Source organism: Lontra canadensis, unplaced genomic scaffold, assembly GCF_010015895.1.
Source record: "Lontra canadensis isolate GAN:19392208 unplaced genomic scaffold, GSC_riverotter_1.0 scaffold48, whole genome shotgun sequence".
NCBI classification, from domain to species: domain Eukaryota; kingdom Metazoa; phylum Chordata; class Mammalia; order Carnivora; family Mustelidae; genus Lontra; species Lontra canadensis.
Window position 1 is genome coordinate 9224052 of NW_022631042.1, and position 14802 is coordinate 9238853.

At 39.7% G+C, this 14802-nt stretch overlaps 1 protein-coding gene across 3 annotated transcripts in view; it reads right to left on the reverse strand.

The window, feature by feature from the left end:
* The window catches only part of DNAJC2 (DnaJ heat shock protein family (Hsp40) member C2), a 33712-nt gene that overhangs the window by 5512 nt on the left and 13398 nt on the right, over positions 1-14802 (reverse strand). For all 3 annotated transcript variants that reach the window (XM_032873304.1, XM_032873305.1, XM_032873306.1), the window contains 7 exons: positions 7824-7922; positions 6664-6805; positions 5420-5500; positions 4446-4511; positions 3881-3972; positions 3678-3799; positions 2997-3146 (listed from right to left, as the gene is read on the reverse strand). In XM_032873304.1, coding sequence (XP_032729195.1) covers positions 2997-3146; positions 3678-3799; positions 3881-3972; positions 4446-4511; positions 5420-5500; positions 6664-6805; positions 7824-7922 — 752 coding nt within the window. The remainder of the gene's footprint in view (positions 1-2996; positions 3147-3677; positions 3800-3880; positions 3973-4445; positions 4512-5419; positions 5501-6663; positions 6806-7823; positions 7923-14802) is intronic.

Genomic DNA, 14802 nt, shown 5'->3' on the forward strand with positions numbered 1-14802 from the left:
GTGGAAGATCGCCAGATGTTATAAGTCAGAATGATTCCCCACAGAACCACTTAAGAATCAAGAAATTCTGTGTGACGACTCAAAATTCTCTTTGGTGGGCTGCCTATTCTTTCTTTGTGCTGAACTGTAAAATTTGCTAGAAATCTTAAATGTGAAATTCAAGATAATGTGTTAAGGAACAAGAAGTATTAGAAAAATTATGATTAACTAAAGATTGTGCTCAATGTTTCCCATTCCTTAATGGAGACATTAATTAATGACCTTAATGCTTCCTTAATTCATGCAGTCTGGCTCTCACTAAGGTCCCAATGCTGCTTTTACTGTTGACCAAGTAGCACCTAGTGTCCAAAAGCACTACTGACTTTCTTCTTACCTGTCTGGGTCACCCCTTTCCAGGCTCCTCTTCCTCTATCAGTACCTTAACTAGGGTGTTTGCATCCTCCCCCATCCTAAACCCCTCTCTCCTGGGTGAGCTACTCGCATGGTTCCTGGTGGCACTGAGACAGAGAAGACTTTAGTGATCCCACTCTTGAACTCCAGACATGTGCCGCCAACCACCCGCTCAGAAATTCCATCTGAGCATCTCAATGTGCTCAACATGTCCTACAGTGAAGTCGGCTGGAGCAGGTGGAAATGGCAGTAAACGGAACTCATCACTTCCTTTCAGCCTTTTCCTTCTTTGTTCTCCATTTCATTGAATTATACCATCATGCACCCAAGTGCTCCATGCAGGAAAGCAGGACACATATAAATCTCCCACCTCCAACATACAAAACAGTGCCTCACAGGCAGCAGCAGCCTATGCTACCTCCCAAATACTGGTACACTTCCTCCACCTTTCCTATTCCCACCCTCTCTCAGACAAAGGCACAACACTCTCTCTCACGCGGATCTTGGCAAAAGACCCTCAACAGTCTCTGCCTCTGCTCATCTCTCAGCATCCTGACCGAAACCAGCGAGCTCAGAGGCAGAAAGGAACTAGCCAAGACCTAGATCGTCCTTCAGGACTGGCTCCTCACCTCTTCAGCTGCCTCTGGCTCATTACACCGCGTTTCCCTGGACCTCTGCGCCCTTCTGTGCTCCCTGACCTGTCTCTGATCTCATGCATACGCTGCTTCAACTGGCCAAACCCTACCAGATCCAGAAAGCCTGCCTTGACCACCTTTTTGTACTTCCTTCCTCGTACTTGTCTTAAAGTGTTTACTTTTAATTTTCCACCATTAGCCAGATTTCTGGAAGGCAAGGACCATATCATTATATCTACATCAATCATAACTGCCTGGAACATAGTAAGAGCTCACCAGATAGCTGATAAATGAATAAGTGAACTCATCTGGAAAGCAGCAATAAAACAGTTACCTAATGCCAGAATGTTTACCTCATTTATGCATCAACTCTAAGAGAACGATTCAATTTTTTTTTTAAAGATTTTATTTATTTATTTGACAGAGAGAGATCACAAGTAGGCAGAGAGGCAGGCAGAGAGAGGGGGCGGGAAGCAGGCTCCCCGCTGAGCAGAGAGCCCGATGTGGGGCTCGATCCCAGGACCCTGGGATCATGACCCAAGCCGAAGGCAGAGGCTTTAACCCACTGAGCCACCCAGGTGCCCCAAGAACGATTCAATTTTAACTATTCAAGTTCCTGCAGATTCCTCATGCATGCCAAGAGCACCACATGTGAATGCTCTCATTTAAACTTCACAATTCGATTAACAGGTCCTATTTCAGCTACTGTGTAGGTGAGGAAACCGAGGGACAAAGTGGTTGAAGTAACCTCCTGGGGGCCCAGAGACATTAAGTGCCTAACAGAGAATGACTTCAGACCCAGGCGGCTTGCTCTCAGCCTGAACTCCTCACTACTATGATATAATGCATCCTTCTCAAAACAATTTTCTGGGTGAAATCTGAGGAAAATACTTCATTTTTTCTATTTTATTTCTTTTTGCTGACCAAAAGCCTGAAGTGATTACCCGTGCTTGTATTTTGGTTCAATCTCTTTCAAAGCCTGCTGATGGGGTGGGTTAACTTCAATTACATTAATTGAAGGTTCAGGATGGCATATATTAAAATATAGCTCCAATGTCTGATAGGGCCTCTGGACAGTGACATGGAAGAGAATGTTTCCACACAGAGTAAGCATTTACATACTCGCTGGATTTAACTCAACAGTACAGTACACAACACTGCATGGCCATCTCTCCCTATAGCTTGGCAGTTCATTTATTTATTCAGTGCTATTTGGTAAGGAACAATACTGGTCCCTGACTCTGCCAGCTGTAAATGAACAACAGCTCTTGAACAAAACTACATTTGAATACTTCTGGGATTTTTTTGGTCAATATTTTTCAGTGAACACTATCTGAATGCAAACTATGAGTACTCCCCCAAATGATACCCATTTTGATAAAAATGAAAACTTTCAGATCCTTAAAAAGAAACCAAGTTCAACTTTGAAAATAACTTCTAAGAAAAATATTGATTTTACACCATTAAGGAAGCAACCAGCCAGAACCAAACTCTGGGACATTATCAGAACAAATAATCTGGTTTTTCAAGAAATGAATGGCAATGAGAGAAGGGGAAGAGATGGTGTGTGTGTGTGGGGGGGTCTGTTACAGACACAACTGGGAGACACACAACTGAAGGCTTTGGAATAATCCTATTTAGATCCTAATTTCAATAAACCAACCATACAAAGACATTCTGGTGATAATCAAAGAGATTATTAGAATATTGAGGTTTTTTTTTAGGTTTGAAAATAGTATGATGTTTATGTCAAAAAAAAAAAACAAAACCCAATTACCACATTTGCACACTGAAATATGCACATGTGAAAATTTTAAAAAGTGAATTTAAAAGCATTTAAGATGTTTAAATGAGATAAAATGTATATAACAGTTTAATTATATTTGCATAGCATAATAAAGGAAATATTCTTAAGTTTAATCAGCAATTGGATTTGTTACCTAGTATTGGTTCAATCACAGTCTGACGTACCTTGCATGAGTTTCGAAGTTTTTGCCTTTCCTTCTTAATGGCTTTTTTCTGGATATCTTTTTCCTTCTTTGCCAGTAATGCTTGTTGTCTAACTTCCTCCTCTTCCTTCTCTTTAGCTAACCGAGCAGCTTCTAATTCAGCTTGTCTTTGCTTTAATCATGGAAAATAAAATCATTTTAAGAAGAAAACTAGGATTTCTAAATGTCTATAATCTTACTCAAAAAAATTCAACCTTTAAATAAATTAGGAAAAAAGATGACATGTCAACTTATTGAAGACTGAGGCTGAATTGAGAAAAGCAGCTGGCACAGTTCTACATTTTTAGAAATGTAAAATAGGCACATTAGAAGTAAGGACAATATTAAAGGAATATATAGGGCATATTTTTGCTTAATAAAAATTTGCTTCAAGGAATATGCCTGTAAGTATCAATGGTACCAATTTATCAAGATTTTATTCATGTAGCACCACTTCTCTAAGGTTATAGTTGTTTGTTTATTTTTTAAGTAGACTTCATGCCCAAAATAGAGTCCAACAGGGCTTGAACTCATGAGCCTGAGATCACGAGCGGGATGTTTAACCAACTAAGCCAACCAGGTGCCCCTCAGCATTATGGCTTTTTAAATATATCTGAGGATTAAAGATTTTATGAACACTTAAAATCCAGCTTCATCATCTTACTTTTTCTTTAGCTTCTTGCTCCTTCCGTTTTGCTTCTGCTTTTGCTTTCTTTTCTGCTTCTTTCTTGGCTTTTTCTTCTTCCTTAAATTTTTTTATTCTGGGATCACAGCTGTATGCATTGTCTACCAAAAAAAAAAAAAAAGTTTAACTTTTTCAACTTCCAATATTTAAAGAACCTTTTAAAAAACACCAGTTATGCTTACCAACTAATGTTCTTATTCTGTTCATTTCTTCTTTTTTTCTCTGTGCCCTTGTTGCTCTGTTCTGCTTTTCAATCCATCTCCTCTCATCACGACTATAAAATAGAAAATATTGCAAACAAATTATTGATTAGAGATGGTATCACTAACAAATGTAATTATTTTATAAGTTTATATATAAATAATGTCTGAGAAGGTTAAAATGCCATGTCACTATTAACATTAAAGGGTGATTCAACTTAATATTAATTTTGGTTAATTTTGGGGGAATATTCATGTCAAAAGTATTTCCCTACATACACAGGGAAAACTAAAACCAGTTAAATAAACAGAAGAAAAATAACTTGCTAAATTGAGCTTTTGTGACAACTGTATTTCTTGGCAATTTCTTAAGCATATCATAAATATTGATTTGGCCTCATCTAGTTTAACATCTGAGATGGGATCTCAAAATACTACTAAAAAGCTCAAAGGATACACACATTTAATAAAATATGTGTAGTATATTTATATAACATCACAAGGAATCAAATAACTATCTTCCTTTATTAGTGACTTACATACATACCATTCTGCTTTTTCTTTTTCTTCTTCATCTAAATAAGAAAATTCTCTCCAAGAATCAAAATTATACCTAGCACAGATAAAAACAAAATTAAGCCAAAAGAAATGAAAAAAAATCTTCCTTTTAAAATTAAAATTAAGTCAGATGCACGTACTTCTAAGGAACATTAACAGCAAGTGGATGAGTTTGTCTTAGTAGAGCCCCACCCTCCACTGGTGGGATGAACACTAAGCTCAAGTCATCTTTTTCCTCTTTCTTAAAGGACACTGGATTTGGCATGAAAATCTAAAGGTACTCCATCACCCCTAAATTAAAATCACACCTCCCTGCCACCTCCAGTAGCCTTTCTTGCCTGGGACTTGTTAAAGGTCTCCCTACCTTCACCTGTCCTAGTCTGTGAAGTGTTCAGGTAACCCTCAAAGTGGTTACTGCATCTCTGATTTGTATCGTCTGAAGGAAAACAGCAACTACAACTGGTAGAGCTAAATTTCATCATTTTTGTTTCATATCAATCTCATGTTTTCATTTACCAAATACTTAATGAGAAAATACAGCACATGTAATTATGAACTGGCCATGAATACTGTGTTTATTAAACCTTAGTGAATTAGTTACAGAGACAAACACTGCCTTCCTCATGTATTCAAGTATTTTTATTGGCAAGACAAATGAAAATGTATTTATTTTTATTGAAATCAAATGGCCCCTTTATTTTCATTTTTTACCACTATAGTATGCTTGACATCTGGACCGCTGATTATTAGAAGACAGATAAAAAAACCATGAAAGTCTATCATATAGGAGATAAGAGAGCATTACGTGAAAACCTTTATGATTACTTCTGATTAGAGTGCTTTTGCTCAGGAAAGGTTCTGTGACTCTCCTATCCTTCAATTAATTTATGAAGGAACAAGTATTTCTTGAGTAATTATCCTTTTAAAAAATGACAGCATCATAGAAACAGTGTATTCACTTACCAGAAAGAATAAAATGCATCTACATCTTCAAATGATGAATTCATATCACCAAGTTTAGGGACATTTTTTTTATTGGACCACCTGAAACATTAGAAGAGGAAAATTCAATTCAAAATTGTGTATAAAAGGTCAACAGAGAAGCTAACTTACTAAAAAAACAATTTTTGCTAATCCCCTTCCCTATGACTAAGAGGTGGGGCTGGAAGGTCAGCAGTGGGCTTGGACCCATTCCGGCACAGTGAGAGAGGGCGCGGGTAGACAGGGTTGGGGAGAAAACAACAAAACCGTGTTCTCAGCATCCGGTTGTCTTCAGCTCCATAAATTAGCAGCTGCCACACTGGCGAGAGCCCCCTCTCCCAGGCACACTTACTCCTGCCTCTAAACTGGCAGTATGGAAACAACCAGGTCCAGGTTTTTTACAAATGTCGATACAGGGAGAGGATTCCCACCCCATCAGCACCATGACCAACTCCCTCAGAGTCAGACTTCTCAGTTCAGCACCTCAACGCCATCTCTGGAAGGATCCAGAGGCTGTTACTGACCCGTGTTTTCTACTCTTTGAAACTATTCCACAACAAAATACATCTCACTCTTGTTTTTACCACCGGTCAACATTATCACAAAACAAGAACCAAGAGAGTGGGCAGGTAAGCTGCACTAAATAAAGTGGGTCTCAAACCTGACTGCACAGTAGAATCACCTGGGAGTATTTAAATATCCGACAGACATTCCAAACTCATTAAATCGAAATCACAGTTAAATCTCCATCTCCCCGGGTGGAACACAGCCATCGGGAGGTCTTCTAGCTCTCCAGCTGCCGCCAGTGTGCAGCCAAGCTGTGCTCTAGGGAAACCTTCCAGTGCAGATGGAACCAAAAAAATGTACAATATTGATATACAACATTTAAAAGCGGACTTAGGAAATAAATTACATATACACTCACATTAAAGTTATATCATCCTAAATTACACTATCACACGACATAAAGTCAGGTATTGTTCTTTCTCACAAAGGAAATCTGAAAGAAAAACATCCTGAGGTGTAAAGGAATCTCGCCATGGGAAAGGCAGAACTTTTGTTCAAAGAGCAAAATAAATGAAGAGCAGTTCGTTCACCAGAGGGGCTCAAGTCTGGAGAGGAGGAGAAAGAGCAAAAGCTCCTATCAGAGGAAAGATGCAGACGCCGGGAAGCACATGCAGGAAGCCAACAGAACATTATGATCACAAGGGGATCCCTTAACTCACCTAGAATTCCTTTCAAACACTGGGGAAAACACTTCGAAGAAATTGTCTTTTGCTTCACTTTTAGAAGGAACTGAGTTATCAAAAGTAGGATCTACACTGTTGAATGCCCGTCTTTTCACTGGATCAGATAACATTTCATAAGCTGAGGAAAAAATGGTAAGATCACATTACCATGACTCTGTATTTTTTCCTTTGAGGGGGAAAAAAACCTCCTTCCTTTAAAAAAAGGTTATTATTTTTCATATTTAAAAATTTGGTGTGCTTGTGGGCTGGAAGAGACTGAATCTGGGTAATAACACCTCCAACACTACTGGATATAATCTCACTTCACAACTTCTTCAGAATCTCTTTTGGAAGTTACATAACAAAACAACAGTTAAATACTCAACCCCTAAGAATGTATGACTCTAAGGAAAAAGAAATAGAAAATTAACCGTTAAGATTCCAAGGTTGTAAAGAATCAAAGAATCTTTAACATCTTAAGCACTGTGTAAGACTGGGCTCAAAAGAGTAAGTTTGAAAGATGTGTGCACAATTTTAAAAATTTAGCATGTACAATCAGGGGCACCTGGGTGGCTCACTCGGTTAACTGTCCGACTCTTGTATATTGACCTCAGCTCAGGTCTTGACCTCAGGGTTGCACGTTTAAGCCCCGTGTTGGGAGTAAAATCACACTGAAGGACACATTTAGAAATGGCAACAACCTATGTTAATTTGCTTGATGATGACACGGCCATATAAAGAGCAATAAACTGTCTTGGGGTCCTTAGCAGGATATAATCAATTTTTGGATTTAAATTAGCAAAAACATCTGAGAACAATTTAGTCCTACAAAATAACTGAAATGGAGAAATTAGTATCCTTGTTAGAAATAACACTTAATGAATTAACCTCTAGGATGAGCTCATTAAACTGCAGACAGTGTCTGCGGCTACGGGGTGGGGCCCAAGCTTCTGCATTCCTGATGGGAGGGCAGAGGCTGGGAGAACCTCACAGAGCTGTACTGAGGCTCAGGGGCAGATTATCAGAAACAACTGAGAGTGTTCTGAATGTTATGGTATAGTTAAATTAACTACAGAATATACACCAGAAATCCAATCCCAGCACTTACTAAATAATTGTCACTATTAGAAATCCCTGACTCTAAAATATTTTCTTACCTTTAGTTATGCAAGTGAAGTAGTCATTATCTCCTTCTTTTATTGGTTCACCAGCTGCTTTCCGTTTGTCTGGATGATGTTTTAAAACCATTGCTTTATCTACAAAACAAGCCAGATTTAGACAATTTGTCACTTTATGCATCAAAACTAAAAATAAAGACGAGGAGCTTGGGAAAATGGCGGCGTAGGAGGATCCTAAGCTCATCTCCTCCCACGAACCCATCAAGACTGCAACTACGTGCAGTGCAACTCACTTTGAAAAGGACCTGAAGACCAAGAGAACAGCTCTTCCACAGCTAAAGATGAAAAAGCCATATTGACAGGGAAGGGGGAAGAGATGTAGTCTGGAACCAAATCCCCAGTGTGGCAACCCACTGGGGTTAAAGAAATAATATCACAGCTACAGGGGTCCTCCGTGAGGAGTGGGGGTCAAGCCCCTACTGGGCACCCTTGCCCTGGAGTTTCACACAGGGGAGAGGAGTGCCCACAACATCTAGCTTTTGAAAATCAGTGGGGCTTCACTCTAGGAGTTGGAAGGCTATACTGAGACTCTGCTTTTAAAGGGCCAGTGCACTGGATCCCTCATTCTGAGACCCAGCAGAGGGAGCAATCTGAAAAGCACGTGGTTACATGTGACAGAGATTTACTGACTAATTATAGGGCATGTGCCCCTAATTATAGGAGCAGGGATCTGCAGGAACTCTCTCTAGAAAGAAAAGTGCGGGCAGGTGCCATTTTCCTTGCCCTCCTTACTCCCGATGCTGGTGGAAGCCAGCTGTGACACCCTCCATCTACCTAGCTAACATTACTCGCTCCCTCCATGGTCCCCTATAGAACCCTGGTACCCAAAGGTGCCCATCCCAAGTGGCTCCCATTCCAGCACACCTGGTAGGGAGCCTCGGTCAAAACCAGGGCCTCTCCAAACCACCTATGGACGGGATGGGGGGGGGAGGGGCGGGGGGGGGGTGGGGGGGTGGGTAGGGAGGCAGCCCATCCACCAGCACACCTGCAGCATTTGTAGCCTGACCTGCAAAGCAGCGGTGCTGGGGGCAAGCCAGGCCTACCTCGGATCCTACAGTAGTCCCGGACCAGTCTACACCAGGAGGGTATGCAGCCCCCACACAAAATATTTCTGGAGGACCTGGGCCTGGTGACTTGGGGGGCGGGGATGCACTATTGGGCACCACAGGACACCTTTTATAGAAACCCACTATTTTCAAAAACAGGAGAGGGTGCTGACTGACCTAATACACAGACACACAGAGAGTCACGAAAACTGAGGAGACAGGAACATGACCCAAATGAAAGATCAAAACAAAACCCAAGAAAAAAGAGCTACTAAACAAAATGGAAATACACATTCAACCTGATTAAAGGCTCAAAGTAATGGTCATAAAGATGTTCACTGGCACTGGAGGGAAGAGTGGATGATTCAGGAAGTACCTTAACAAAGACAGAAAATATGAAAAACAAACTACAGGGACTCAAGGCCAGATTAGAAGATGCAGAAGAATGGATCAGCGATGAAGACAGGTTAATGGAAAGCAACCAAGCCAAAGAGCAGAAAGAAAAGAATGTAAAGAATAAGGCTCTGTGGGATGCCTGGGTGGCTCAGTTGGTTAAGCCTTTGCCTTCAGCTCAGGTCATGATCTCGGGGTCCTGGGATCTAGTCCTGAATCTGGCTCCTTGCTCAGCAGGGAGCCTGCTTGTGCACTCGCACATGCTCTCTCTCATTCTGATAAATTAAATCTTTAAAAAACATTAAGAAAATTAAAAAATGATATGTTAAGGGACCTCTGCAACAACATCAAGCATAAGAGAATGTCTGAATTATAGGCATTACGGAAGGACAGAGATAGGACAGAAATAATGGCTGAAACTACCCTAACCTGTAAAGAAATGGATACAGATCACAAAGGGAGCCCCACAAAGGGAGAATGAAACCCAGAAGGTCTACCCTAGTGCATAATAATTAAAATGGCAAAAATTAAACAGAATCTTAAAACCAGCAAGAGAAAAGGAAACAGTCACATACAAGGGGACCTTGAGAAGGATGATTTTTTTTCAGCAGAAATTTTGCAGGTCAGAAGAAAGCAGCATGACATATTCAAAGTGCTGGGAAAAAAACGTACAACCGAGAACACTGCACTGAGCAAGGTTGTCATTCAGAATAAAGGGAGAGATAAAGAGTTTGCCAGACAAACAAAAGTTGAAGGAGTCTATCAGCATTAAACTAGTCCTACAAGAAGTAAGAAATGTGAAAGGGAATTAAGTGAAAAGAACAGGCTATAACTAGAAGATGGTGAAAGGAAAACTCCATTGGTAAAAGCAAACATACAGTGAAGATGAATCACCTATAAAGCCATTATATCATGGAAAAAAGACAAAAGTGGGAAAAAAAAAGGTTTCCTACAAAAATCAGCCAACAGATACACAAAATAAAGTGATGTCAAATAGGACACCATATACATAAAATATGTGGGGGAGTAAAAAAGTCGAGCTTTGAAAATGTGTTTGAATTTAAGCAACGATCAACTTAATATAGACTGCTATTATACACACGGGATATTATGCGAACCTCATGGTAACCGCAAACCAAAAATCTTTAAAAGATGAAAACAAATAAATAAATATAGGAATCCAACCCTAACTTTAAAGGAACTCATCACACCACGAGGGAAGACAGCATAAGGATAAAGAAACAGAAGAGCTCCAAAATACACACCCTCAAGAAAACCCCCCAAAACAAACAAACAAAAAAAATAAAACCAAACTCAGGAAGAAACTGGCAACATGACAATAGGTACATGCCCATTAATAACTGCTTAATATGTAAATGGTCTAAAAGCTTCAAAAGACACAGGGTGACTGAATGGATAAAACAAGATCCACCGGGGCGCCTGGCTGGCTCAGTCGGTTAAGCACCTGCCTGTGGCTCAGGTCATGATCCCAGTGTCCTGGAATCAGCCCCACATCAGGCTCTCTGCTTAGTGGGGGGAGTCTGCTTCTCCCTCTCCCTCTGTGCTTTCTCTCTCTCTCTCAAATAAATCTTTAAAAACAAGACCCATCTAATATGTTGCCTATAAGAGACTTACTTCAGCTGTAAAGACACATAAGAGACCGAAAGTGAAGGGACTGAAAAAAATATTCCATTCAAACGGAAGTGGAAAAAAAAAAGAGATTAGGGTAGCAATACTATGTCAGACAAAATCGACTTTATTTTTTTTAAAGATTTTATTCATTTATATGACAGAGGGACAATGAGAGAGGGAACACGAGCAGGGGAAGCAAGAGAGGGAGAAGCAGGCTTCCCGCCAAGCAGGGAACTGACTTGGGGGCTCAATCCCAGAACCCTGGGATCATGACCTGAGCTGAAGGCAGATGCTTAACAACTGAGCCACTCAGGCGCCCCCAAAATCGACTTTAAAACAAAAAGTAACTAGAGACCAAAAAAAGGGATTACTTAATGATAAAGAGATCATCCAAGGAGAGGATGTAACAATTGTAAATATCTATACACCTAACAGAGCACCTAAATATAAAAATTAATGGTTATAAAAAGAAATTGACAGTAATACACAATAATCATAGGGGACTTTAATACCCCACTTACATCTATGGACAAATTATCCAAACAGAAAATCAGCAAGGAAACACTGGCCTCGACAACACGTTAGACCAGATAAACTTAACGAACAGAACACTCCATCCAACTATGGCAAAATATACATTCTTCTCAAGTGCGTATGGAACATTCTCCAGGACAGATCACATGTTAGGCCATAAAACAAGTCTCAATAAATTTAAGAACGCAGAAATTATACCAAGTGTCTATTATGCCCACCACGGTATGAAACCAGAAATCAATTACAGGAAAAACACGGGGAAAAGCCAAACACGTGGAGGCTAACAACATACTACTAAACCACCAATGGGTCAAAGAGGAAATCACAGAGGAAATTAAAAAGAAAATACTTTGACACAAATAAAAATGGAAACATAATGGCCTAAAAAGGCAATCTACTAAATGGGAGAAGATATTTGCAAATGATATATCTGATAAGGGATTAATATCCAAAACATTAAGAACTCCTAGAACTGAACACCAAAAAAAACCCCAAATAGGAGCACCTGGGAGGCTCAGTCATTAAACTTCTGCCTTCAGCTCAGGTCATGATCTCAGGGTCTTGGGATCCAACCCCCCATCAAGCAGAGTCTGCTTCTGCTTCTCCCTCTCCCTGCCATTCCCTCTGCTTGTGCTCTGTCAAATACATAAATAAAATCTTAAAAAACTAACAATAGTGCTATTAGAAATGGGCAGAGAGGTGCGCCTGGGTGGCTCAGTGGGTTAAAATCTCTGCCTTCGGCTCAGGTCATGATCTCAGGGTCCTGGGATCGAGCCCCACATCGGGCTCTCTGCTCTGCAGGGAGCCTGCTTCCCCCCCCCCCCACCCCCTGCCTGCCTCTCTGCCTACTTGTGATCTCTGTCAAATAAATACATAAAATCTTAAAAAAAAAAAAAAAAGAAAAGAAATGGGCAGAGAACCTGAATAGACATTTTTCTAAGAGGACATATGGATGGCCAACAGACACATGAAATGATGCTCAGTATCACTGATCGTCAGGAAAATTCAATCCAAAACCACAATAAGGAGGTATCAGCTCATACCAGTCAGAAAGGCTATTATCAAAAAGTCAAGAACTAAGCTTTGGTGAGAATGCAAAGAAAAGGGAAACTTCATGCACTGTTGGTAGAATTATAAATTATTTTTTAAGACTAGCTGAGAGAGAGAGAGAGAGAGAGAGAGAGAAGACATGAGCAGTGAGGAGAGGGAGAAGCAGGCTCCCGCTGATCAGAGAGCCTGACATGGGGCTCGATCCCAGGACCCTGGGGATTATGACTTGAGACAAAGGCAAACAATCTTATTGATCACTCTTAAAGCATTCTTCTCTGTATTAATAACTGAACACTTTACATTTGCCAAAAAGATTATAAACAGAAGTTATGAGTTAAAGGGAAGTGACCATTTGTTTTAAAACATTCTTTTGTTTTACATCATGTATTACTTAAAACCTTTATCTCATGTAACATTAAGTAATAAATAGCTTGTGATGCTTGCGGGGAATGTATAGAGAGGAAACTTGCCAAAAAAGAAAGAAAGAGAGAGAGAATGGTTTTTTAAAACATTAAGTGTAATCAGGGGTGTCCGGGTAGCTCAGCCAGTTAAATCTTATATTAAAAGATTTTATTTACTGGCTCAGTTGGTTGAGCAACTGCCTTCGGCTCAGGTCATGATCTCAGGATCCTGGGATCGAGCCCCGCATCAGGCTCTCTGCTCAGCGGGGAGCCTGCTTCCCCCTCTCTCTTCTGCCTGCCTCTCTGCCTACTTGTGAGGTCTCCCTGTCTGTCAAATAAATAAATAAAATATTAGAGGGAAAAAAAAGATTTTATTTACTTGTCACAAAGAGTGAGAGAGAGAGCGAGCGAGCAAGCAAGCACAAGCGGGGGGAGGCGCAGCAGGAGTGGGAGAAGCAGACTCCCGGGTGAGCAGGGAGCCCAAAGTGGGACTGGATCCTAAGACCCTGAGATCATGACCTGAGCTGAAGGCAGACGCTTAACCAACTGAGCCACCCAGGCATCCCAAAGTCTTGACTCTTGATTTCAGCCCAGGTCATAATCCTGGAGTTGCAGGATGGAGCCCCACATCAGGGCTCATCAGGGAGTCTGCTCTCTTTCTCTCTCTGCTCTCCCTTTGCTCATGTTCTCTCGCTCACTTTCTCAAATAAATTTAAAAAAAAATCTTAAAAAAAAAAAAAGAATTTTAGAACTAGAAGAGATGTGAGAGATTATCTAGTCACATTTTAAATTTTACGATGAAAAAAGACCCCCAAATTCCCTCCTGTTCTATTCATGCTCAGCAAATATTTTTTATAATTATTTTTTAAAAATTTTATTTATTTATTTGACACAGAGAGAGAGAGATCACAAGTAGGCAGAGCAGCAGGCAGAGAGAGGGGAAAGCAGGCTCCCTGCTCGATCCTAGGACCCTGAGATCATGACCTGAGCCGAAGGCAGAGGCTTAACCCACTGAGACACCCAGGGGCCTCAAAGTTAGATTTTCTTAATACCTCAGCTTTAATTCAAAAAGTGATTACTTACTGTATTTGTTTCTAAGATGCTTTTCTATGAACACTTTGTATCTTTGTGATACAAATCATACACATACATTATACCTATCTACACATGTATATTCATGACATGTATTTATAAACATGTAAAACTTCTACTTCTTGAGATGTGAGATTTTCATTGCCAATTAACCTAATAGGAAACCTAAATGTGGAAAAATCCTCAAAACAGAAGTTTTACATATATAAAAATAACATATATGTAAATATGTCATATATATGTATAGTTACATTTACATAATGTAAAATATATCAGTCATTTTCATTTATATTTACTGACCATTTCCTTTATAATTTTTTTCAGTACCTATACCTTTATAAGGTACTTCATCATTCTCAACAATTTCAACATATTTTGTAGTTTCATTAATATTTTCCATGCTTAAACTGAACATTTAAAAAAATTCTTTAAATTTTTTAAGAATTTTAACATATTCAATTAAATATCTAAACTTTCATTAACTGAAGTCCTAATCACACCTAAGAATCCTTCCCTTCTCCAGTGATATATGATGCCTCCTTTATCACAGTAAATTCAATCTAGATTTGTTTCTGGTTACCTATTTTTGCCCTGGGGTCATCTTTAAGATAATTATACCTTCCTAATAAATGTGATGGTAACTTCTAAGAACTATTATTTTTGTGTATTTCTCCTGCATCCAGCCACCTGCCTCAACCGTTTTTTGGTTTTCTAAGGTAGAGCCTGTATTACCTACAAATAATACAGTTCTTCTCCAATAGTTCTCTTAATTAATATCTTAATTCATAAACCACTCTTAAAATAGCATAA